We start from the raw sequence: 26,973 nt of genomic DNA, 5'->3' as shown, positions 1-26,973 counted from the left end.
AAGAAAGGGTTTTGGGCTCCAAATAGCAACGGTTGTCACCATAAATCCCAGCATGTATAGAAGTGGAAAATGGCCTCACATTTCCAGGGTACATTTTGGAGCTCTCCCACTCTGCTAGGGCCCCTATTTCAAATCTCCTTGACTCCACTGCTTTTCACTGGTTGGAGAGGAAACAATCAGCTGCATTCCTCAGACAGCCACAGTCACAGAGACCAGGGACTGGTTCAAAAGAGCATCCATGATGCTAGGAAACCACCACTATGATGACTGTCTCTGTGTTACACAGATATACAATACAATGCAATCCGATAAGTTTATTGTCCATTTACATGGAAATTCATTTTATGAATGCACTCAATTTCATGTCTTGCATGAAAGTAAACTGTTGGACATTTCATGGTACAGTACATGTATTGTTGTCCATACCCAACAACCAGATATGGAGTATATCTGTTGGTAGGACAGTCCAGTCCTCATCTGCAAATTGAGATAATGGAAGAGTAATTGTGGTAGAATAATGTCTGAGGAAAATCCCTATATCTTCTAAACAGTTTTGATTAAATTAGACCCTTTTTAACCAAAAAATGTAAATCACAAAAACATAAGCTCCACTTATCATGTCATCAACAGAAATCCAACCATAACAATACTTAGCATCGCAGGAAATTGCCTGATTAGGATGTGTCATAAAAATAACTGTCAGTTAGTTATTGCTGTACAGGCAAGGAGACAGAGGGGGAGTGAAATGTTCAAGATAGGATTATCTCCTACCAAGCCAACATCTAATATTTCTAAGTCAACAACCAGCCCCATGCCTTTAGTAATGGGTAGTCCTGTAGCGATGACAAGATCGGGACATGGAGAGAAGTGTCGGGCTCGGGAGACAGACTTTGTACGTTTATGTTTGGCATGAACATCTCGCGATGTTGCAGGAAAAAGCAACAAAAATGTTCTCTGACAGGGGCCAACCTAACTCGTCAGTGAGATATGATATGTACAAAAGCTGGGAGAGGAATATTTCCCCTGCTTTATAAAGATAAATCCATTGCGTCACCAGTTTATCTTAACATAATGTTTACTCTGCTGAAACACGTTTTAACTTAGTCAGTGGCAGAGTGGGTGACTATTATCTGTATTTTGACTAGCTAATGAAAATTGCATTTTCAATGGTTCACATTGTTTGTGACAGGGAAACCCCAGTGAATATGAGGACTTCATAACAAGGAATGTCATTTCTGGAGACAAGCCCAGTTACAGGCGATGTTGTCGGCTTTGTATTGTTGTGTGTGGAAAGGAGCATCTCATTGCGTTGATTCAAGTGGTAAATTGTTCCTTTCAGAAATGCTAGAGAGACAGAGGGTACGGAACAAGTAAACAAGTGATGGGGGTTCTCCAACAACGCTACAAGGGCAGTGCACCCAACACATAAGGTCCAATGCAAACCATGTCTTTTCATATTATTCTCATTTACATTTTTAAGAATACATTACAAATACATCTCTTCAATAATGCCTATTACACATTTCCTGAGACAGCAGGCTTACACAATCACAACACACCCTAACAACATGGAAAATCCTGCCCAACATGCTAACAAGCTAATAGTCTTACAGTATGAAGTAACTAAAAAAGTAGCCACCCTCCATAACACTATAACGGTGTTTAGCGAGATAATGTCCCATTGATTACTAGGTTAATCTAAACCCATGTTTATAGTCTCCGACCCTCACTTCAAATGCACTTACTTTGGTTTCATCTAAGGTCAGTGCATTCTTGATGTGAATCATCCCTCTGAAAATGTGTGGCTGTTAATGTAAGTGTATTTGAATAGAACACTTCAGAAGCAAACCAACTACATCAACCCTTCCAATATGGGCTCAATATGGCATTAAAAACAACCTTTAATCTGAAGCTAAGGCCCTGATTTGGAATCTCGGAGTCAAAGACGTCTTAATCAGTTTCACCTGCTTCACCGTGCATCTACGGGTAACTGTACGTAGACATTTTATATCAGACACATGGCTCTGTTGATAAAACATTTAGCTACAATTACACATTATACAGTGGCTTGCGAAAGTGTTCACCCCCTTGGCATTTTTCCTATTTTGTTGCCTTATAACCTGGGGGGTTTATATCATTTGATTTACAAACATGCCTACCACTTTGAATATGCAAAATATTTTTTATTGTGAAACAAACAAGATATAAGACAAAAAAAACTGAAAACTTGAGCATGCACAACTATTCACCCCCCAAAGTCAATACTTTGTAGAGCCACCTTTTGCAGCAATTACAGCTGCAAGTCTCTTGGGGTATGTCTCTATAAGCTTGGCACATTTAGCCACTGGGATTTTTGCCCATTCTTCAAGGCAAAACTGCTCCAGCTCCTTCAAGTTGGATGGGTTCAGCTGGTGTACAGCAATCTTTAAGTCATACCACAGATTCTCAATTGAATTGAGGTCTGGGCTTTGACTAGGCCATTCCAAGACATTTAAATGTTTCCCCTTAAACCACTCGTGTGTTGCTTTAGCAGTATGCTTAGGGTCATTGTCTTGCTGGAAGGTGTACCTCCGACCCAGTCTCAAATCTCTGGAAGACAAACAGGTTTCCCTCAAGAATGTCCCTGTATTTAGCATCATTCATCATTCTTTCAATTCTGACAAGTTTCTCAGCCCCTGCCGATGAAAAACTTCCTCACAGCATGATGCTGCCACCACCATGCTTCACTGTGGGGATGGTGTTCTCAGGGTGATGAGAGGCTTTGGGTTTGCGCCAGACATAGCGTTTTCCTTGACCGCCAAAAAGCTACATTTTAGTCTCATCTGACCAGAGTACCTTATTCCATATGTTTGGGGAGTCTCCCATATGCCTTTTGGCAAACACCAAACGTGTTTGCTTATTTTTTTCTTTAAACAAAGTATTTTTTTCTGGCCACTCTTCCGTAAAGCCCAGCTCTGTAGAGCGTATGACTTAAAGTGGTCCAATGGACAGATACTCCAGTCTCCGCTGTGGAGCTTTTCAGCTCCTTCAGGGTTATCTTTGGTCTCTTTGTTGCCTCTCTGATTAATGCCCTCCTTGCCTGGTCTGTGAGTTTTGGTTGGCAGCCCTCTCGTGGCAGGTTTGTTGGGGTGCCATATTCTTTCCATGTTTTAATAATGGATTTAATGGAGCTCCTTGGGATGTTCAAAGTTAATGATATTTTTTTATAACCCAACCCTGATCTGTACTTCTCCACAACTTTGTCCCTGACCTGTTTGGAGAGCTCCTTGGTCTTCATAGTGCCGCTTGCTTGGTGGTCCTCCTTGCTTAGTGGTGTTGCAGACTCTGGGGCCTTTCAGAACAGGTGTGTATATATATATATATATATATATATATATATATATATATATATATATATATATATACACACACACTGAGATCATGTGACAGATCATGTGACACTTAAGATTGCACACAGGTGGACTTTATTTAACTAATTATGTGACTTCTGAAGGTAATTGGTTGCACCAGATCTTATTTAGGGACTTCATAGCAAAGGGGGTGAATACACATGCACGCACCACTTTTCAGTTTTAATTTTAAAATGTTTTTTTTTAAACAAGTTATTTTTTTCATTTCACTTCATCAATTTGGACTATTTTGTGTATGTCCATTACATGAAATCCAAATAAAAATCAATTTAAATTACAGGTGATAATGAAACAAAATAAGAAAAACGCCAAGAGGGGTGAATACTTTTGCAAGGCACTGTAGTAATGTACCTGCACTGAGCAACCAGTAAGGGGTTAGGGGACCTTCCTGCTTGTGGTAAATGGACAGAGATTTCAGAGGTAGAATTTGCTCCAATCAGTTTGAATGAATTTCCACTTTACCTAATTTACACAAACTACGTCTACAATCAAACCCTGTACTTGGAATCTATTATAAACCAGTCTGTGTTTAAAACACAACAAAAACAAGTTTCACCACCCAGTTGTGGATGGATTGTGATACTACTAGACAGTTGGTTGGGCGGTAGTTATGCTTTCCTAACCAATATGCCTTGATATTCTTGGACTGAGAGCGAGAGCGAGAGAGAGAATAGATACCTGGGCCCCAGTTCATCCTCACATCTCCAGGTGAACTCTCCGAAGCTCTCATAACGCTGGTTGTAGTGGTAGAGCACACGGTGCAGGGTGGGAGAGCCCAGATCCATCAGCGTATTGTAGGCCGTCTGCTGCTCCTTGCCACTTGTGTAACCATTGAACAGGTTGTAGATCTTGTCTGCAATCTCTGCAACAACACAGATCTAATCTCAGTACTGTATGTGGAGACAAGACACGTGTGTCTACAAGTTTTCAGATTAGTAACTACTGTTAGAATATTAGTCTGAAAACCAAGATACAGATACTGAAACTGTCCATCCATGCATGAGAAAGCCCACCTTGTGCTTTGACATCATCCACAGCAGGGCAGGGGGTCTTGATGGTGACCTCACTTGGGCTGGAGCGACGGCCTGTGTTGTCCACTGCCCAGAGCCTAAACCTGTAGACCAACACATATAATTAGTGTTTGTTCATTGCAATAGGAGTGCATGCTACTGCAATAATACAGTGTGTGCAACTGCTAGTTTTTCAGGCTGTGAAAAGACAAATGAAAATGACCCTGAATGAAGTGTTGGATATTGGATATATTCAATGTTATTGTGACAAAATCATTACATTTTCTGATTGACTGTTGTAATGTGATAAAACTTGCTAATAAAATTCTGACAATAGGCTACGTTTACAAAGTAAGTGCAACCACTTGTTAACATTTACTTGAATTATAGCGCCATCTAGTGTAAGGAAATATTAACAACTACCACCTGCAGTGGTGCAGTGCCAAGTGAAAGGCTACACTCCCCTTGCAAAGTCTTTACATTTGCTGCCTAAGTGAATACATTGTCTGTCGGCCCTGCATTACAGACCATAATTGGTTAAAGAAAATTGTGATAAATAAAAAAAGTATACCAGTTTCATTTAAGGACCAACAAATTGACAGCCGTGCCATATAGACTGCGATTCCATGGCACATGGTTTATGAAATGACACACAAAACGACGGCGGATTTAAAAGTTATTATTTTTCAATTAAATTATTATACAGAACTCTTGCAACCAATAGAATGCTATTTATATGGGGGATACAACCTTCCCAGCTCTGCAGATTTTGCTGCGAAGAGGCAGAATCATTAGATCATTTGTTAGCACTACTGGGCGATCTGAAAAGTCATAGTCAATCGATCAATAATATAATAAAACTTTTAGCAAAAACGTTTATTTTCAATTTACAATCTGTAGGAACAATGAGAATAGAAAGGTTCAGAAATGTTGTGAAACATCACAGAACAGTTGAAAAAGAAATGGTAAATAGAAATCCAATGTGGATGGTGTTAAGAGATAGATGAGAGGGGTTGAATGGAGCTGAAGGTTAGGACTAATAACAACTAATAACAACAAGATAACTAATGTAAAACATACTGTGCCCTTAAAACATACAGTGGGGGAAAAAAGTATTTGATCCCATGCTGATTTTGTACGTTTGCCCACTTACAAAGAAATGATCAGTCTGTAATTTTAATAGTAGGTTTATTTGAACAGTGAGAGACATAATAACAACAAAAAAATCCAGAAAAACGCATGTCAAAAATGTTATAAAATGATTTGCATTTTAATGAGGGAAATAAGTATTTGACCCCTCTGCAAAACATGACTTAGTACTTGGTGGCAAAACCCGTGTTGGCAATCACAGAGGTCAGACGTTTGGCCACCAGTAGTTGGCCACCAGGTTTGCACACATCTCAGGAGGGATTTTGTCCCACTCCTCTTTGCAGAACTTCTCCAAGTCATTAAGGTTTCGAGGCTGACGTTTGCAACTCGAACGTTCAGCTCCCTCCAAAGACTTTCTATGGGATTAAGGTCTGGAGACTGGCTAGGCCACTCTTCTTGAGCCACTCCTTTGTTGCCTTGGCCGTGTGTTTTGGGTCATTGTCATGCTGGAATACCCATCCACGACCCATTTTCAATGCCCTGGCTGAGGGAAGGAGGTTCTCACCCAAGATTTGACGGTACATGGCCCTGTCCATCGTCCCTTTGATGCGGTGAAGTTGTCCTGTCCCCTTAGCAGAAAAACACCCCCAAAGCATAATGTTTCAACCTCCATGTTTGACGGTAGAGATGTTGTTCTTGGGGTCATAGGCAGCATTCCACCTCCTCCAAACACGGCGAGTTGAGTTGATGTCAAAGAGCTCCATTTTGGTCTCATCTGACCACAACACTTTCACCAGTTGTCCTCTGAGTCATTCAGATGTTCATTGGCAAACTTCAGACGGGCATGTATATGTATTCTTGAGCAGGGGGACCTTTCGGGCGCTGCAGGATTTCAGTCCTTTACGGCGTAGTGTGTTACCAATTGTTTTCTTGGTGACTATGGTCCCAGCTGCCTTGAGATCATTGACAAGATCCTCCCGTGTAGTTCTGGGCTGATTCCTCACCGTTCTCATGATCATTGCAACTCCACGAGGTGAGATCTTGCATGAAGCCCCAGGCCGAGGGATATTGACAGTTCTTTTGTGTTTCTTCCATTTGCGAATAATTGCACCAATTGTCACCTTCTCACCAAGCTGCTTGGCGATGGTCTTGTAGCCCATTCCAGCCTTGTGTAGGTCTACAATCTTGTCCCTGACATCCTTGGAGAGCTCTTTGGTCTTGGCCATGGTGGAGAGTTTGGAATCTGATTGATTGCTTCTGTGGACAGTTGTCTTTTATACAGGTAACAAGCTGAGATTAGGAGCACTCCCTTTAAAGAGTGTCCTCCTAATCTCAGCTCGTTACCTGTATAAAAGACACCTGGGAGCCAGAAATCTTTCTGATTGAGAGGGGGTAAAATACTTATTTCCCTCATTAAAATGCAAATCAATTTATAACATTTTTGACATGCGTTTTTCTGGATGTTTTTGTTGTTATTCTGTCTCTCACTGTTGAAATAAGCCTACCATTAAAGTTATAGACTGATCCTTTCTTTGTCAGTGGGCAAACGTACAAAATCAGCAGGGGATCAAATACTTTTTTCCCCCACTGTATATAGGTTAAGAATTGTTTTTGAAAAGAGCACAGCTTGAAAGACATGGCAAATAGAAATCAAACCGGATGAACATCATAAATATATGGGAGAGGTTGAGGGTAGAGGAAGGATAAGAGTTAAAAACAAACAAAATAAAATTGTAAAATAGACTGTGTCCATAAAATGTACATACAGTTGAAGTCGGAAGTTTACATACACCTTAGCCAAATACATTTAAACTCAGTTTTTCACAATTCTTGACATTTAATCCTAGTAACAATTCCCTATCTTAGGTCAGTTAGGATCACCACTTTATTTTAAGTATGTGAAATGTGTCACGTCCTGACCAGCAGAGGGCGTATTGCTTAGTCTAGGTCAGGATGTGGCAGGGGGTTTGTGTTTGTTAAATGTTGGGTTGATGATTGGGACTTCCAATTGAAGGCAGGTGTGTATAGTTGCCTTTGATTGGAAGTCCTATATAGGTGTGTGTGTTTTTTTTTTTGTTTGTTTGAAATCTCGCGTCTTGTGACGGCCGGCCGCCCAACAACCTGCCCACTTGACCCTATCCCCTCCTCTCTTCTCCAGACCATTTCCGTAGACCTTCTCCCCTACCTCACCTCGCTCATCAACTCATCCTTAACCGCTGGCTACGTCCCTTCCGTCTTCAAGAGAGCGAGAGTTGCACCCCTTCTGAAAAAACCTACACTCGATCCCTCCGATGTCAACAACTACAGACCAGTATCCCTTCTTTCTTTTCTCTCCAAAACTCTTGAACGTGCCGTCCTTGGCCAGCTCTCCTGCTATCTCTCTCAGAATGACCTTCTTGATCCTAATCAGTCAGGTTTCAAGACTGGGCATTCAACTGAGACTGCTCTTCTCTGTGTCACGGAGGCTCTCCGCACTGCTAAAGCTAACTCTCTCTCCTCTGCTCTCATCCTTCTAGACCTATCTGCTGCCTTTGATACTGTGAACCATCAGATCCTCCTCTCCACCCTCTCCGGGTTGGGCATCTCCGGCGCGGCCCACGCTTGGATTGCGTCCTACCTGACAGGTCGCTCCTACCAGGTGGCGTGGCGAGAATCTGTCTCCGCACCATGCACTCTCACCACTGGTGTCCCCCAGGGCTCTGTTCTAGGCCCTCTCCTATTCTCGCTATACACCAAGTCACTTGGCTCTGTCATATCCTCACATGGTCTCTCCTATCATTGCTATGCAGACGACACACAATTAATCTTCTCCTTTCCCCCTTCTGATAACCAGGCGGCGAATCGCATCTCTGCATGTCTGTCAGACATATCAGTGTGGATGACGGATCACCACCTCAAGCTGAACCTCGGCAAGACGGAGCTGCTCTTCCTCCCGGGGAAGGACTGCCCGTTCCATGATCTCGCCATCACGGTTGACAACTCCCTTGTGTCCTCCTTCCAGAGTGCTAAGAACCTTGGCGTGATCCTGGACAACACCCTGTCGTTCTCCACTAACATCAAGGCGGTGACCCGATCCTGTAGGTTCATGCTCTACAACATTCGCAGAGTACGACCCTGCCTCACACAGGAAGCGGCGCAGGTCCTAATCCAGGCACTTGTCATCTCCCGTCTGGATTACTGCAACTCGCTGTTGGCTGGGCTCCCTGCCTGTGCCATTAAACCCCTACAACTCATTCAGAACGCCGCAGCCCGTCTGGTGTTCAACCTTCCCAAGTTCTCTCACGTCACCCCGCTCCTCCGCTCTCTCCACTGGCTTCCAGTTGAAGCTCGCATCCGCTACAAGACCATGGTGATTGCCTACGGAGCTGTGAAGGGAACGGCACCTCCATACCTTCAGGCTCTGATCAGGCCCTACACCTAAACAAGGGCACTGCGTTCATCCACCACTGGCCTGCTGGCCCCCCTACCTCTGAGGAAGCACAGTTCCCGCTCAGCCCAGTCAAAACTGTTCGCAAATCTGGCACCCCAATGGTGGAACAAGCTCCCTCACGACGCCAGGACAGCGGAGTCAATCACCACCTTCCGGAGACACCTGAAACCCCACCTCTTTAAGGAATGCCTAGGATAGGATAAAGTAATCCTTCTAACCCCCCCCCTTAAAAGATTTAGATGCACTATTGTAAAGTGGTTGTTCCACTGGATATCATAAGGTGAATGCACCAATTTGTAAGTCGCTCTGGATAAGAGCGTCTGCTAAATGACTTAAATGTAATGTAATGTCTTTGGGGTTGTGGGGAATTGTTCTGTGTTGAGCCTATGCTTTGCCAGACTGTTGGTTGTTCGTTCATTCTCGTGGTTTGTTATTTTGGCATTCATTTTGAAAATAAATAAACATCAAGATGAGCCTGCCCATACCTGCTGCGTTTTGGTCCTCTTCTCTCCAGTACGACATTTTTAAGGATGAGTACGACTTATTTTATGACAGAATTCCCCACCAACAAAGGACCAAGCAGCGGAAGAAGGCTGGCAAGGTAAGGGAGACCGAGAGGCACCCCCAATAATTTTTTAGGGGGGGGCACAAGGGCTGTTTGACGGGGCAAGAGCTGCCCGCCAGTCAACAGTCGCCAGAGCTGCCCACCAGTCAACAGTCGTCATCAGAGCTGCCCGCCAGTCAACAGTCGTCATCAGAGCTGTCCGCCAGTCAACAGTCATCATCAGAGCTGCCCGCCAGTCAACAGTCGTCATCAGAGCTGCCCGCCAGTCAACAGTCGTCATCAGAGCTGCCCGCCAGTCAACAGTCGTCATCAGAGCTGCCCGCCAGTCAACAGTCGTCATCAGAGCTGCCCGCCAGTCAACAGTCGTCATCAGAGCTGCCCGCCAGTCAACAGTCGTCGTCAGAGCTGCCCGCCAGTCAACAGTCGCCGTCAGAGCTGCCCGCCAGTCAACAGTCGTCAGAGCTGCCCGCCAGTCAACAGTTGTCAGAGCTGCCCGCCAGTCAACAGTCGTCAGAGCTGCCCGCCAGTCAACAGTCGCCAGAGAGGTCAGACTGCGCTGAACTGCCGGAGTGGCCAGACTGCGCTGAACTGCCGGAGTGGCCAGACTGCGCTGAACTGCCGGAGTGGCCAGACTGCGCTGAACTGCCGGCGTGGCCAGACTGCGCTGAACTGCCGGCGTGGCCAGACTGCCCTGAACTGCCGGCGTGGCCAGACTGCCCTGAACTGCCGGCGTGGCCAGACTGCCCTGAACTGCCGGAGTGGCCAGACTGCCCTGAACTGCCGGAGTGGCCAGACTGCCCTGAACTGCCGGAGTGGCCAGACTGCCCTGACCTGCCGGAGTGGCCAGACTGCCCTGACCTGCCGGAGTGGCCAGACTGCCCTGACCTGCCGGAGTGGCCACACTGCCCTGACCTGCCGGAGTGGCCAGACTGCCCTGAACTGCCGGAGTGGCCAGACTGCCCTGAACTGCCGGAGTGGCCAGACTCCCCTGAACTGCCGGAGTGGCCAGACTGCCCAGACTGTCCCCAGTTGCCAGACTGCCCAGACTGTCCCCAGTTGCCAGACTGCCCAGACTGTCCCCAGTTGCCAGACTGCCCAGACTGTTCCGAGCTGCCAGACTGCCCAGACTGTCCCGAGCTGCCAGACTGCACAGACTGTCCCCAGTTGCCAGACTGCCCAGACTGTCCCGTGCTGCCAGAGTGGCCCGACTGCCTGGAACGGCCTGCACCTGAGCCACCTCCAGGATAGGTGGGTTGGGGAGGGAGGGTGTAGCACAGTGCCGTCGTTGACGGCAGCCACCCTCCCTTCCCTCCCTTATGGTTTAGGGGTTATTGTTTGTTGGGTTTTTGTTGGGGTATTGGGGATTTTCTTGTTTTTCTTTTTTAGGTGCATCCTGGAGTCTGCACCTTGAGGGGGGGTACTGTCACGTCCTGACCAGCAGAGGGCGTATTGCTTAGTCTAGTTCAGGATGTGGCAGGGGGTTTGTGTTTGTTAAATGTTGGGTTGATGATTGGGACTTCCAATTGAAGGCAGGTGTGTATAGTTGCCTTTGATTGGAAGTCCTATATAGGTGTGTGTGTTTGTCTTTGGGGTTGTGGGGAATTGTTCTGTGTTGAGCCTATGCTTTGCCAGACTGTTGGTTGTTCGTTCATTCTCGTGGTTTGTTATTTTGGCATTCATTTTGAAAATAAATAAACATCAAGATGAGCCTGCCCATACCTGCTGCGTTTTGGTCCTCTTCTCTCCAGTACGACATTTTTAAGGATGAGTACGACTTATTTTATGACAAAATGCCAGAATAATAGTAGAGAATGATTTATTTCAGCTTTTATTTCTTTCATCACATTCCCACTTAGTCATACACTCAATCAGTATTTGGTAGCGTTGCCTTTAAATTGTTTAACTTGGGTCAAACGTTTCAGGTTGCCTTCCACAAGCTTCCCACAATAAGTTGGGTGAAGTTTGGCCCATTCCTTCTGACAGAGCTTGTGCAACTGAGTCAGGTTTATAGGCCTCCTTGCACGCACATGCTTTTTCAGTTTACATACACTCAATTAGTATTTGGTAGCATTGCCTTTATATTGTTGAACCTTTTCAGTTCTGCCCACAAATCTTCTATAGGGTTGAGGTCAGGGCTTGGTGATGGCCCTCCAATACCTTGACTTTGTTGTCCTTAGGCCATTTTGCCACAACTTTGGAAGTATGCTTGGGGTCATTGTCCATTTGGAAGACCCATTTGTGACCAAGCTTTAACTTCCTGACTGATGTCTTGAGATGTTGCTTTACTATATCCACATAACTTTCCTACCTCATGATGCCATCTACTTTGTGAATTGCACCAGTCCTTCCTGCAGCAAAGCACGCCCACAACATGATGCTGCCACCCCCGTCCTTGTGGAGGTCTACAAAGTTTTTGAGGTCTTGGCTGATTTCTTTTGATTTTCACATGATGTCAAAGAGGTGCTGAGTTTGAAGGTAGGCCTTCAAATACATCCACAGGTACACCTCCAATCGACTCAAATTATGTCAATTAGCCTACCAGAAGCTTCTAAAGCCATGACATCATTTTCTGGAATTTTCCAAGCTGTTTAAAGGCACAGTCAACTTAGTGTATGTAAACTTCTGACCCACTGGAATTGTGATACAGTGAATTATAAGTGAAATAATCTGTCTGAAAACAATTGTTGGAAAAATTACTTGTGTCATGCACAAAGTAGATGTCCTAACCGACTTGCCAAAACTATAGTTTTGTTTGACTCCAACCTCGTTTTTCAACCACTCCACAAATTTCTTGTTAACAAACTATAGTTTTGGCAAGTCGGTTAGGGCATCTACTTTGTGCATGACACAAGTAATTCTTATAACAAGGTAACACGCCTGAAGTTAACACGTTCATCTGTACAAACAATAGTACCCAAGTATAAACACCATCGGACCACGCAGCCGTCATACCGCTCAGGAAGGAGATGTGTTCTGTCTCCTAGAGTTGAATGTATTTTGGTGCAAAAAGTGCAAATCAATCTCAGAACACAGCAAAGGACCTTGTGAAGATGCTGGAGGAAATAGGTACAAAAGTATCTATATCCACAGCAAAACGAGTCCTATATCGACATAACCTGAAAGGCCGCTCAGCAAGGAAGAAGCCACTGCTCCAAAACTGCCATAAAAAAGCCAGACTACAATTTGCAACTGCACATGGGGGCAAAGATCATACTTTTTTGATAAATGTCCTCTGGTCTGATGAAGCAGAAATATAGCTGTTTGGCCGTAATGACCATCGTTATGTTTGGAGGAAAAAGGGGGAGGCTTGCAAGCCGAAGAACACCATCCCAACCGTGAAGCATGTGGGTGGCAGCATCATGTTGTGGGGGTGCTTTGCTGCAGGAGGGACTGGTGCACTTTACAAAATAGATGGTATCATGTGGAAGGAAATTTAGCAAATTATGCATGTGCGAGCAAGGAGGCCTATAAACCTGACTCTGTACACCAGCTCTGTCAGGAGGAGAGAAAAAACTTCACCCAACTTATTGTGGGAAGCTTGTGGAAGGCTACATGAAACATTTGACCCAAGTTAAACAATTTAAAGGCAATGCTACCAAATACAAACTGAGTGTATAAACTTCTGACCCACTGAGAATGTGATGAAAGAAATAAATGCTGAAATAAATCATTCCCTCTACTATTATTCTGACATTTCACATTCTTAAAATAAAGTGGTGATCCTAACTGACCGAAGACAGGGACTTTTTACTAGCATTAAATGTCAGGAATTGTGAAAAACTGAGTTTAAATGTATTTGGCTAAGGTGTATATAAACTTCCGACTTCAACTGTAAGTAAATTGCATTCATGTCTGTCAGTTCTCTCTCTCTCTCTATTCTCTAATCCCCCTCTCTCTTCTCCTCCCTCCCTCTCTGCCTGCCTACCTCTCTCTCTCTCTCTCTCTCATTCTCTCTCTCTCTCTCCCTCTCTCCCTCTACATCCTCTTTATCCCCTCCTTTTATTTTCTTCTCTCACTCCTCTTTTTTCACCACCGTCACCCTCTTTCTCCCTCCTCTCTCCCTCATCTCACTCTCTCCATCCCCTCTCTTTCTACCTCTATTCTTTAATCCCCCTCTCCATCTCTCCCTCTCTTTGACCACTCTGTCTCTCTCTCTCTCTCTCTCTCTACCCCTCCTTCTCTTCTTTCTCCCAATTATTTAATGTTTACCAGAAATGTAGAGTGAATACAATGTTGTTGATCCTCTGTATTTTCAAGTATTTTGGTGGCAGCATCATGTTATGGGTATACTTGTCACCGGCAAGGACTGGGGCATTTGTCAGGATCAAAAGAGAAGGTTTTAATAATGATGTCCATCAATGATTCCGAACCAAATGTAATGTGTGTCCACATCTGCTTTGCTTGCTCTTTGGGGTTTTAGGCTGGTATATATACACAGCGCTTTGTGACATGTTGCCCTAAGAGTTGAGAATCTAATTCAAAATGATTCACAGCTGTAAGGGCTGCCAAAGGTGCTTCCACCAAGTATTAACTCCCGAGTGGTGCAGTGGTCTAAGGCACTGCATCTCAGTGCTTGAGGTGTCACTACAGACAACCTGGTTTGAATCCAGGCTGTAACACAACCGGCCGTGATTGGGAGTCCCATATGGTGGTGCACAATTGGCCCAGCGTTGTTCCTCTTTGGAGATGGGAGAACAGTCCAGAACGACAACCATCTCTGCAGCACTCCACCAATCAGGCCTTTGTGGTATTGTGGCCAGACAAAAGCCACTCCTCAGTAAAAGGCACATGACAGCCCGCTTGGAGTTTGCCAAAAGGCACCTTAAGGACTCTCAGACCATGAGAAACAAGATTCTCTGGTCTGATGAAACCAATTTTGTGAACTCTTTGGCCTGAATGCCAAGCGTCACGTCTGCAGAAAACCTAGCGCCATTCCCATGTTTTTCAGTGGCAGGGACTGGTAGACTAGTCAGGATAGAGGGAAAGATGGCCGGAGCAAAGTACAGAGAGATACTTGATGAAAACCTGCTCCAGAACGCTCAGGACCTCAAAGTCATGTAAAATTCAGTTTCCTTTTTGGAACATACAGAGATGAAATTGTATTTTTAAATTACCAAAGCTGAACCTGATATATTTTGCGATAATTATTTCTTCACAATATCTGTTGAAGTTTAAGTGCTTTGCTAACTGTTCAGCACAGGCATAGAGAAATTCAATGAATAAAGGAAACATTTTGAAAATAACTGAAGTAACCTGTAACAACTGAGCTGAATAGCCTGCCAACAAGGAAACTGATCAGAAGCAAAATTATGTAAAGATTTGTATTTGTATTTATTAAGGATCCCCATTAACTGCTGCCAAGGCAGCAGCTACTCTTCCTGGGGTCCAGCAACATTAAGGCAGTTACACATTTTTATTATTACATGACATTACATTTCATAACACTTTTCACAACACATTAAGTGTGGCATGTTATTAGTAAAGATTGAAAAAAGTAAGTGCCTAGACAGCTGCCCTGGGGAATTCTTGATTCTACCTGGATTATGTTAGAGAGGCTTCCATTAAAGAACACCATCTGTGTTCTGTTAGACAGGTAACTCTTTATCCACAATATAGCAGGGGGTGTAAAGCAATAACACATTTTTCCATCAGCAGACTATGATCGATAATGTCAAAAGTCACACTGAAGTCTAACAAAACATCTCCCACAATCTTTTTATCACCAATTTCTCTCAGCCATTTGTGTAAGTACCGTGCTTGTTGAATGTCCATCCTTATACGCGTGCTGAAAGTCTGTTGTCAAATTGTTTACAGTAAAATAGCATTGTATCTGGTCAAACACTATTTTTTCTAAAAGTGTACTGAGGGTTGGTAACAGGCTTATTGGTCAGCTACTTGAGCCAGTAAAGAGGGCTTTACTTTTCTTGGCTAGCGGAATTACTTTTGCTTCCCTCCGGGCCTGATGGCACACACTAGTAGGCTTAGGTTGAAGAAATGGCAAGTAGGAGTGGCAATATCAGCTGCTATTATCCTCAGTAAACTTCCATCCAAGTTGTCAGACCCCGGTGGCTTGTCATTTTTGATAGACAACAATACTTTTTTCACCTCTTCCATACACACTTTACGGAATTCAAAATGACAATGCTTGTCTTTCCTAATTTGAGCTCTTATACTTGGATGTGTAGTGTCAGCATTTGTTGCTGGTATGTCATGCATAAGTTTGCTAATCTTGCCAATGAAAAAAATCATTAAAGTAATTGGCAATATAAGTGGGTTTTGTGATGAATGAGCCATCTGAATCAATGAAAGCTCCATCAGAGTTTGCCTTTTGCTCGTGGTGTAACGGACCGTAGTTGATCCGTGATCTGTACAGATCACCCCCCACGGTTCGGCACGCATGTGAACTGCGGATCAATTGTAAAGTTTAACCTGTTAGGGCTAGGGGGCAGTATTGACACGGCTGGATAAAAAACATACCCGATTTAATCTGGTTACCACTCCTACCCAGTAACTAGAATATGCATATACTTATTACATATGGATAGAAAACACCCTAAATTTTCTAAAACTGTTTGAATGGTGTCTGTGAGTATAACAGAACTCAAATGGCAGGTCAAAACCTGAGAGATTCCTTTACAGGAAGTGGCCTGTCTGACCATTTCTTGAACTTCTTTTCCATCTCTATCATTTACTAAGGATCTCTGCTCTAACGTGACACTTCCCACGTCGTCCATAGGCGCTCAGAGCCCGGGAAAAAACAGAATGTCGTCATTCCAGCCCCAGGCTGAAACACATTATCGCCTTTCTCAAGTGGCCGATCAAGGGACACTGGGCTTATGCGCGTGACCCGACCGCCCCGCCTTTGGGATTTTTTTCCTCTGTTTGCCGAAAAGGAGATTCCCTGTCGGAATATTATCGCTTTTCTACGAGAAAAATGTCGTAAAAATTTATTTTAAACAGCGGTTGACATGCTTCGAAGTACGGTAATGGAATATTTAGAATTTTATTGTCACGAATTGCGCCATGCGCGCGACACTTCTTTACTATTTCGGATAGTGTCTGGAACGCAACGAACAAAACGCCGCTATTCGGATATAACGATGGATTATTTTGGACCAAACCAACATTTGTTATTGAAGTAGCAGTCCTGGGTGTGCATTCTGATGAAGACAACAAAAGGTAATCAAACTTTTATAATAGTAAATATGATTATGGTGAGTGCTAAACTTGCCGGGTGTCTAAATAGCGAGCCCGTGATGCCTGGGCTATGTACTTAGAATATTGCAAAATGTGCTTTCACCAAAAGCTATTTTAAAATCGGACATATCGAGTGCATAGAGGAGGTCTGTATCTATAATTCTTAAAATAATTGTTATGCTTTTTGTGAACGTTTATCGTGAGTAATTTAGTAAAATGTTAGCGAATTCCCCGGAAGTATGCTAGTTCTGAACGTCACATGCTAATGTAAAAAGCTGGTTTTTGATATAAATATGAACTTGATTGAACAAAACATGCATGTATTGTATAACATAATGTCCTAGGGTTGTCATCTGATGAAGATCATCAAAGGTGAGTGCTGCATTTAGCTGTCTTCTGGGTTTTGGTGACATTATATGCTGGCTTGAAAAATGGGTGTCTGATTATTTCTGGCTTGGTACTCTGCTGACATAATCTAATGTTTTGCTTTCGTTGTAAAGCCTTTCTGAAATCGGACAGTGTGGTTAGATTAACGAGAGTCTTGTCTTTAAATAGCTGTAAAATAGTCATATGTTTGAGAAATTGAAGTAATAGGATTTTTAAGGTTTTGAAAATCGCGCCACAGGCTGGCAGTGGCTGTTACGTAGGTGGGACGCAAGCGTCCCACCTAGCCCATAGAGGTTAACCATCATAGTGTGAAATACAGTTTTACTGACGCTGTTACTTTTTAAAGTAATAATTCCCTAAATCTCGATGCAGAGTTGCAGTGAAAAGATAAAGACAAGACAGATGTGTCCTGTGTTTTACTCCGAAGCCTTAAGGTTGATTTGATTATTTGAAAAATGCAGTTCTGTGTACTGTTCATGTGAACGGGGCATGTTGAATCCCAACGAATCAATCCTGGATCCTTGCGTTGCAAAAAGCAAAGACAAAAGAGCAGTGACAGCCATGGCTAGCAGAGGAGGTGAAGAAATGGAAAAGCCTCCTGCTTCATTTAAGTCTCATAAAAGGGAGCATTTTGGCTTCCCAAGACAATTTTTATGACGGAAGAAGGGTGGTGGAGAACACCATTACGGTGTGTAGGCATTGTGCCACAAGAAGGCCGTATGATCATGGAAATACATCGAGCATAGCCACATTTTTAAAGTGTCATCACCCAGCCAAGAGACAACAACTTCTTTAAGCAGCCCTTTGCTGTAGAATCAGACCGGGCTATAGCCATCACCAAATCTATTGGGATGTTTATCACTGCAGACATGAGGCCATACTCTGTTGTGGAAAACAAAGGGTTTAAAAATATGGTGAAACTGCTTGAGCCACGCTACGAAATCCCCTCGCTCACCCACTTCACTATGAAGATTGTGCCAGATCTTTATGAAAATATCAAAATTGAGCACTGAAACTGCACCGTCTGTGTCCATGATCCTACCTCTGAAAACAAGGATTCTACAATCCATGGCCCCAAGTGAAGAAGACAGCATCATCACTAGAGATGTCAAGTCTGCCATTAGAGAGGACCTGAACCCCAGATAACCCCCTAATGTATAGGACTACCTTCATAGATCTACTGCACTGGATCCAAGGTTCAAGTCCCTGTCTGTTCAAGTCCCTGTCTCACCTAGACCATGCCCTACGCCGGAGGATATACAGTGATCTCACCACTGAGATTGTGGCCACTGAAGAGGTAAAAAAATAAATGAGTGAATTACTTAAATAATAAATATTCTGCAGTTTAATCTTAGTCTATGCTATTGCTATTAGAATCATCCATTTTTGATTTGGAATAATAATGGCTTTTATTAAATGTTATTGCCACAATTATAGTTCGATGAAATATGAAAATAAATAATTAGTTTAATAGATCATGTCATTTTTTCTGCAGGGTCAAGCCACAGAGCCGACAGGAGCAGACTCAGAGGCATCTCTTCCACAAAATAATTCGGCCATGAAGGAGCTTTTCGGAGAGACCTTTGCAAGCAAGGACACAGGCAAGACGTTTGCCAACACCATCAAAGAGGAAGTGGCATCCTACAAGGCAACAAGCGGCATTCCAATGAATGGTGATCCACTGGCATGGTGGAAAAGCAATGAGTGTAAATACCCTCACATTACCAAGATGGCAAGATGCTACCTGGCTGTGCCTGGCACTTCAGTTCCAAGCGAGAGGGTGTTCTCCACGGCAGGGGACATAGTGACTGCAAAGAGGTCTACCCTCTCCCCAGACAATGTAGACATCCTCATCTTTTTGAAAAATAATTTAAAGTTATAAGCTCAGCTCTGCTTTGATTTCTTTCTTAACATTTTTGGATGATGTTGACACAGGCATTTTTTTCATTCACTATTGTTCAAAGGAAGATGGTATCATGCCTCATATTGCACTTTAATTTAACAATTGAGAATTTAATATTTTATTTAAACATTGAAAAGTTCCTTGCTTGAAGTGTTCTTTCAGTAATAAATGGAAAGCAAAGTTACATTTGTCTCATTTCTTTCTTTGCTGATATGAAAAATGATCCGATCCATGACTCAGAACCGTGATCCGATCCGAACCATGAGTTTTGTGATTCGTTGCACCACTACTTTTTGCCCAGCATTTCATTTAAGGGACCAAATTCGGTCTCAATGACCAATTTCCAAGGGAGATAAACGAACGTTGTAAGAGACTGTATCCGGTACAAAGACAACAAAGGGAGAATGGTAAGCATGCCTTTATCATTGTGGACAAACTCTTTATAGATGGACAGCTATTCCGAGACAGCTCCATAACACCGTGGCTGTACTAAATTCTACAGGGATTTCAGGTTACGAAAAAAAAGAAAGTATGGGAACTGTAAAAATATCTGAACATTATGAAGTGGATATGAACAAATGTACTCAATTACATGCTTGCTTACACATACACACACCTGATACACCTAATACCATATACACACACCTCTCTTCTCACTCCCTCTTTTCTTCATCTCTCTCTATTGTTGAGAACTGTTTTATAATTGAATGTGTTTATTGTTTGTCTATCTTTTTTATGTATTTGTCTACAAGTTTATATATGTTCACAATAAGCAGGGGGAAGATATCAGAATAGGGGCATTGGGGAATAATAACATATTGTACTCAATACATTTGTACTGTAGTGAAGCCGTCTCTAGAGTAATGCAAGGTCTCTTCCATGATCATGTGTCAATTGCTATGGAAATGCTGGGATGTGTTTTTCAATTATGTTAAAGGTAATTATGATGGAACTATGATGGGGATACGATATGGATTACAGTTATCATCATGAATATTAAGGCTATATGCACTACATGTTACACACAGACACTCAACCATGCAAATTGGCAGAGTTATTATTTATTTGGACATGACACATATAGTCTTACTCTTATAAAGACATCATACATACTCTCACTATATCACATCCAATATCATACACATCAACCTACTCAGATTTGCTACACACATAATATCTTGTCACAATTTTCTAACATATGTGGCATTGGTACACAGGCAAGGGAATAAAAAAAATATTGCTAGAACCTATTTCTTGAATTCTAAATATCAGACATTTGAAAGCTCTTGTTTTGACCTTCACAATACCTCTGATGGTAGTAACTTTACAAGCACTAATTATGGTCAATTTAGACTGAGAATAGAATCTAGTTATGGTAAGGAGAGAAATAAGTATAGCCAGTTATAATTGTAATGGTTTAGCAGATTATAAAAAAAGAAGATCAGTCTTTACATGGCTAAAAGAAAAGGAATATAACATATACTGTTTACAGGAAACTCACTCTACATCCTTAGATGAAGTTGCGTGGAAAAAGGAATGGAGTGGTGAAATTATTTTCTGATATGGACAAAGGAACTCAAAGGGTGTGATGACATTAATTAACAAAAATGTCGATCTGAATGTTTAAATAGTCAGGAATGATTCGCAAGGAAGGTGGATCCTTTTGAATATGAAAGTGAACAAAAAAGAGATTTGGCTCATTAATCTATATGGTCCAAATCAGGATGATCCACACTTCTTCAAAAACATGTATACCAATTTATTGAACTTACAGGCAACAAATGATCTAATCATTATAGTAGGAGACTCAGTGGACCGACTCAGTGGACCGTCAGTGGACCGTAAAGGTAATCACTCTACAAACTATCATCACCGTGCTCTTAAGGAAATCACAAATATTATGGACACGTTGTGGATATTTGGAGACTAAAAAACTCCGACCTAGTGAGACATACAGTGGGAGAAAAAAGTATTTGATCCCCTGCTGATTTTGTACGTTTGCCCACTGATAAAGAAAGGATCAGTCTATAATTTTAATGGTAGGTTTATTTGAACAGTGAGAGACAGAATAACAACAAAAATATTTTAAAAAACGCATTTCAAAAATGTTATAAATTGATTTGCATTTTAATGAGGGAAATAAGTATTTGACCCCCTGTCAATCAGAAAGATTTCTGGCTCCCAGGTGTCTTTTATACAGGTAACGAGCTGAGATTAGGAGCACACTCTTAAAGGGAGTGCTCCTAACCGCAGCTTGTTACCTGTAAAAAAGACACATGTCCACAGAAGCAATCAATCAAATTCCAAACTCTCCACCATGGCCAAGACCAAAGAGCTCTCCAAGGATGTCAGGGACAAGATTGTAGACCTACACAAGGCTGGAATGGGCTACAAGACCATCGCCAAGCAGCTTGGTGAGAAGGTGACAACATTTGGTGCGATTATTCACAAATGGAAGAAACACAAAAGAACTGTCAATATCCCTCGGCCTGGGCCTCCATGCAAGATCTCACCTCGTGGAGTTGCAATGATCATGAGAACGGGGAGGAATCAGCCCAGAACTACACGGGAGGATCTTGTCAATGATCTCAAGGCAGCTGGGACCATAGTCACCAAGAAAACAATTGGTAACACACTATGCCGTGAAGGACTGAAATCCTGCAGCGCCCGCAAGGTCCCCCTGCTCAAGAAAGCACATATACATACCCGTCTGAAGTTTGCCAATGAACATCTGAATGATTCAGAGGACGACTGGGTGAAAGTGTTGTGATAAGATGAGACCAAAATGGAGCTCTTTGGCATCAACTCAACTCGCCGTGTTTGGAGGAGGAGGAATGCTGCCTATGACCCCAAGAACACCATCTCCACCGTCAAACATGGAGGTGGAAACATTATGCTTTGGGGGTGTTTTTCTGCTAAGGGGACAGGACAACTTCACCGCATCATTTGACGGGGCAATGTACTGTCAAATCTTGGGTGAGAACCTCCTTCCCTCAGCCAGGGCATTGAATATGGGTCATGGATGGGTATTCCAGCATGACAATGACCCAAAACACACAGCCAAGGCAACAAAGGAATGGCTCAAGAAGAAGCACATTAACGTCCTGGAGTGGCCTAGCCAGTCTCCAGACCTTAATCCCATAGAAAATCTTTGGAGGGAGCTGAAGGTTCGAGTTGCCAAACGTCAGCCTCGAAACCTTAATGAGTTGGAGAAGATCTGCAAAGAGGAGTGGGACAAAATCCCTCCTGAGATGTGTGCAAACCTGGTGGCCAACTACAAGAAACATCTGACCTCTGATTGCCAACAAGGGTTTTGCCACCAAGTACTAAGTCATGTTTTGCAGAGGGGTCAAATACTTATTTCCCTCATTAAAATGCAAAGCGTCCCACCTTGCCCAGACAGGTTAATCTCCAATACAGGAACGCTAACAAAACGAATTTGCAGAAACTCATTACTGAAGATGGAGTCATCTATGATTCTCCAGATGATATTTTAAAAGAGGAAGCAAATGATTTTAGGCAGATGTTCTCTTTTCCGTCTCATCCTTTCCCACTGAATGAAGATTATGGTAAGGAATTCTTTCCAAATAATATAAAAAATGGAAAATTAACAAATGTACAGAAAGATCAGTGCGAAGGCCAAATTACAGAGGAACAACTTTGAGGATATTAAATCATTTCAGTCTGGAAAAACCCCAGGGCTTGATGGCATACCAGTAGAGGTATAGCAAGTATTTTTTTATATACAAAATGCTCCATTGTTAGATTGCTTTAACTACTCCTTTAGAAATAGTAGTCTGTCAGGTACTCAGCAGGAAGGTCTGATTTCTCTATTATTAAAACAAGACCCAGATGGCAAATATAAAGACCCAGTCTATCTAAAAAACTGGAGGTCCCTTACACTTCAATGTTGTGATGCAAAAATACTAGCAAAATGCATAGCATTCAGAATTAAAAGGGTTTTACCAGGTATTGTTCATCCTAATCAGACAGGTTTTTTACATGGACGATACATTGAGATAATGTACGACAACTACTAGAAATAATAGAACATCATGAAACACATAAGAAGCCAGGAATGGTGTTCATAGCGGATTTTGAAAAGGCAGTTGATAAACTAGGAATAGATTTTATTTATAACTGCCTGGATTTTTTCAATTTCGCATATTCTCTTATAAAATGGGTAAAAATATTGTATAGCATCACCAGGTGTAAAATAGTAAATAACGGCTACTTCTCAGAGAGTTTTGAATTGTCAAGAGGAGTTAAACAAGGGTGTCCGCTGTCACCATATCTATTCGTTATGGCCATCGAAATGCTAGCTATTGAAATCAGATCCAATAACAACATTAGAGGATTAGAAATCCAAGGCTGAAAAACAAAGGTGTCCATGTATGCCGATGACTCAAGTTTTATATTAAGTCCGCAAGCTAGATCCCTGCAATGGCTCATTGAAGATCTAGATAACTTTTCTGTACTCTCTGGACTAAAACCTAATTATGATAAGTGTACAATATTACGTATTGTATCCTTACAAAATACTACTTTTACATTACCCTGCAGTTTACCTATACATTGAGCTGATGGTGAAGTAGACATACTCAATATTCATATCACAAAATATATAAGTAAGCTCTCCACAATGAATTTCAATAGAAAACTTGTAAAAATAGACAAGATCCTGCAGCCATGGAGAGGTAAATACCTGTCTATTTATGGAAAAATTGCCCTGATAAACTCCTTAGTCATCTCAGTTTACTCATTTACATATGGCGCTGCCTACTCCTGATGATTCATTTTTAAAATCATATGAGCAAAAAATATTTCGCTTTATCTGGGACGCTAAACCAGACAAAATAAAACATGCCCATTTATATAATGAATATGAATTGAGTGGGTTGAGATTATTAAATATAAAAGCACTAAACCTCTCTCTAAAAGCTTCACTCATTCAAAAGTTTTATTTGAACCCTAAATGGTTCTCAAGTAGATTACTAAGAAAAGCTCATCCATTGTTTAAAAATTGCCTTTTTGCCTTTGCCATGTCTCATTTTTGATTCATTGAAAATTATACTTTTTTCAAAGTATCTCTCTTTTTCAAACAAGCATTGCAGAGCTGGCTACAATTTCAATTTAATCCCCCTAAAAAGATAGAACAAATATTACAACAAATATTATGGCTGAACTCAAATGTGCTGGATGATAAAATACCTGTATTTATGGGAAAGATGTTTGAAAGGGTATTTTGTTATTAAATGATATTGTAAATTGGAATGGTAGAGTTATGTCCTTCATGGACAATTGTACAGAAAGATCTGCTCAATCCAAGAGTACAACCAATTGATTACAGCATTACCCCAAAAATGGAGGAGGCAGGTGGCAGTGGGAGGAGGTAGGGAACTGGTCTGTCTGCCCAATATAAAGGATCAAAACTGGTCGAGGATTAAAAATAGCATAAATAGGAAAGTATACCAGTTTCATTTGAGGACCAGGATGTTGACAACTGTGCCATACAGATTGCAAAATAGTTGGGAAGAGATTTTTGATGCACCGATTCCACGGTACAGGGTGTATGAGTTGATATATAAAACGACGCAAGATTCAAGACTTCGTGTTTTTCAGCTAAAATGATTATATAGAATTCTTGCCACCCACAAAATGTTGAATATTTGGGGCATAAAATCATCGAAACTCTGCAGATTTTGTTGTGAGGATACACAATCAATTGACCATTTATTTTGGTATTGCCCTCGGGTAGCCTGTTTCTGGTCTCTGGTTCAGGAATGGCTGAAAATGCATAGCATTGACCTAAAATTGACCCTAGAAATAGTACTGTTAGGAGATCTGGAGAGACCGGGTCAGTCAATTACTAATATACTAATACTCATAGTAAAAGTATTTATCTTCAACTCACAATCTGTGGATTCTATTCGATTAGACAGATTGAAATTGTACATTAAACATCACAGCATAGTTGAAAGATATGTGTTGCGTAGAAACCCGAAGTGGGTGGCTAGCAGAGATAGATGGGATGGGCTGAGGGAAGATGAGGGTTGGTATGTGGAATTGGAGACAATTGGGAGTGGAGTTGCTGTGTGGGAGATAAAAAGATCATAAGATCAAAGTAAAAAAAATATGTTTTAAAAAAAAAGTCAATATAAAACATAATAAAAAGTACATTTGAATGACACTAAGTGGCAGTGTTTTTTACAACTAATGCCGGTTTGCCTGAGGCTGATGCCATGCAGGTGTTTGTACACATGCATATACACACACACTCGCATTCAAACAAACACATACATGTAATAGTGCCAGACATGCACAAACATATACAGTTGGCATTGCTGTTATGATTTTAGTTGTCCTTGATGTCCTTTGTTTTAAATGTATTATTATTTTATTTTTTGCATTGTTGTTTGCTGTTTTCTTCTGCCTTTTCCTTTTTCTCTTTAGTTCATTCTCTTGGTTGTTGGTGCATTGGGGGGGTTCTTGGGGGTGGGGAATGGAATTAATTTTATTTTTTATTTTTCTTCCTGGGGGACTGTGGGAGGGGTCTCGAATGGTTGAGGGACAGCTATTGGGGAACTGTGGGGGGATCTTGGAGGGTTCGGGTTCACATTTTTTGGCCTGGTGGTAGATCGGTCAACATGATCTTGAGCAGGGCATTGACCCTGGATGCTTCTGTGTGTAGCTCCGAATGGGAATCTGTTGGATGACTGGTATGATGTAGATGTTCAGCAGCTTCTCTGCAAGTATATTGTACGTTTCGAATATTCAATAAATAAATGAAGAAAAAAAATTTAACATTTAATTTAAGCTTTTTACTATCATTGTTTTTATAATTTATTTTTGTTTCATAGTATAATTTATTTTTTATTTTGTTTAGACACATTTCTCAATTTGCAGTACGTTTGACAATCGGTTGTGTAGCCAGACATATTTGCCATTCCTTTTGCCTCATCCCTTTCAACCATAGCATTTTTCAGTTCCTCATCAATCCACGGGGATTAAACAGTTTTTAGAGTAATTTAATAAGCAATTTCATAAATGTGTCAAGTGCAGCGTCTGGTTGCTCCTCATTACACACCACAGACCAACAAATATTCTTTACATCAACATAGGAATCACTACAAAACTTATTGTATGACCTCATACAATATATTAGGCCCAGCCTTTGGAACTTTGGTTTTCCGAGATATGGCTACTATATTGTGATCATTACATCTGATGGATTTGGATACTGCTTTAAAGCAAATTTCTGCAGCATCAGTAAAGACGTGATCAATACATGTTGATGATTTCATGCCTGTGCTGTTTGTAACTACCCTGGTAGGTTGACTGATAACCTAAAGCAGGTTGCAGTTTGGTTACAGTTTGATGAAAGCCAGTCAATATTTACATCACCCAGAAAATACACCCCTGTTGATATCACATACATTATCAAGCATTTCACACAATATCCAGATACTGACTGTTAGCACTTGGTGGTCTATAGCAGCTTCCCACAAAAATAGGTGAACCTGTAGCCATATTACTTCAAGTGTTTAACATGAGATCCTCTACGTTTTACAGGAATGTGGTTATGAAAATAAACAGCAACACCTCCACCATTGGCATTTCTGTAGATATTATTACCATGTATTGCTACCACTGTATAAAAGGTATTATCTAAGTGAGTTTCACAGATTTTCAGAATATGAATGTCAACTGTTACCTTCTTAAAGCTACAGTGAGGGAAATAAGTATTTGATCCTCTGCTGATTATGTTTGCCCACTGACAAAGAAATGATCAGTCTATAATTTTAATGGTAGGTTTATTTGAACAGTGAGAGACAGAATAACAACAAAAAAATCCAGAAAAACACATGTCAAAAATGTTATAAAATGATTTGCATTTTAATGAGGGAAATAAATATTTGACCCCCTCTCAATCAGAAAGATTTCTGGCTCCCAGGTGTCTTTTATACAGGTAACGAGCTGAG

General features: G+C 41.8%; 1 protein-coding gene across 7 annotated transcripts in view; it reads right to left on the bottom strand.

The window, feature by feature from the left end:
- LOC100380755 (astrotactin-1) overlaps positions 1-26,973 on the bottom strand; it is a 305,222-nt gene that overhangs the window by 7,971 nt on the left and 270,278 nt on the right. For all 7 annotated transcript variants that reach the window (XM_014140032.2, XM_014140031.2, XM_014140036.2 and 4 more), the window contains 2 exons: positions 4,424-4,524; positions 4,089-4,272 (listed from right to left, as the gene is read on the bottom strand). In XM_014140032.2, the coding sequence (XP_013995507.1) occupies positions 4,089-4,272; positions 4,424-4,524 (285 nt within the window). The remainder of the gene's footprint in view (positions 1-4,088; positions 4,273-4,423; positions 4,525-26,973) is intronic.

Source organism: Salmo salar, chromosome ssa14, assembly GCF_905237065.1.
Source record: "Salmo salar chromosome ssa14, Ssal_v3.1, whole genome shotgun sequence".
NCBI lineage: Eukaryota > Metazoa > Chordata > Actinopteri > Salmoniformes > Salmonidae > Salmo > Salmo salar.
Note: the sequence above shows the minus strand (reverse complement) of the source record. Positions and strands in the feature narration are given on the sequence as shown.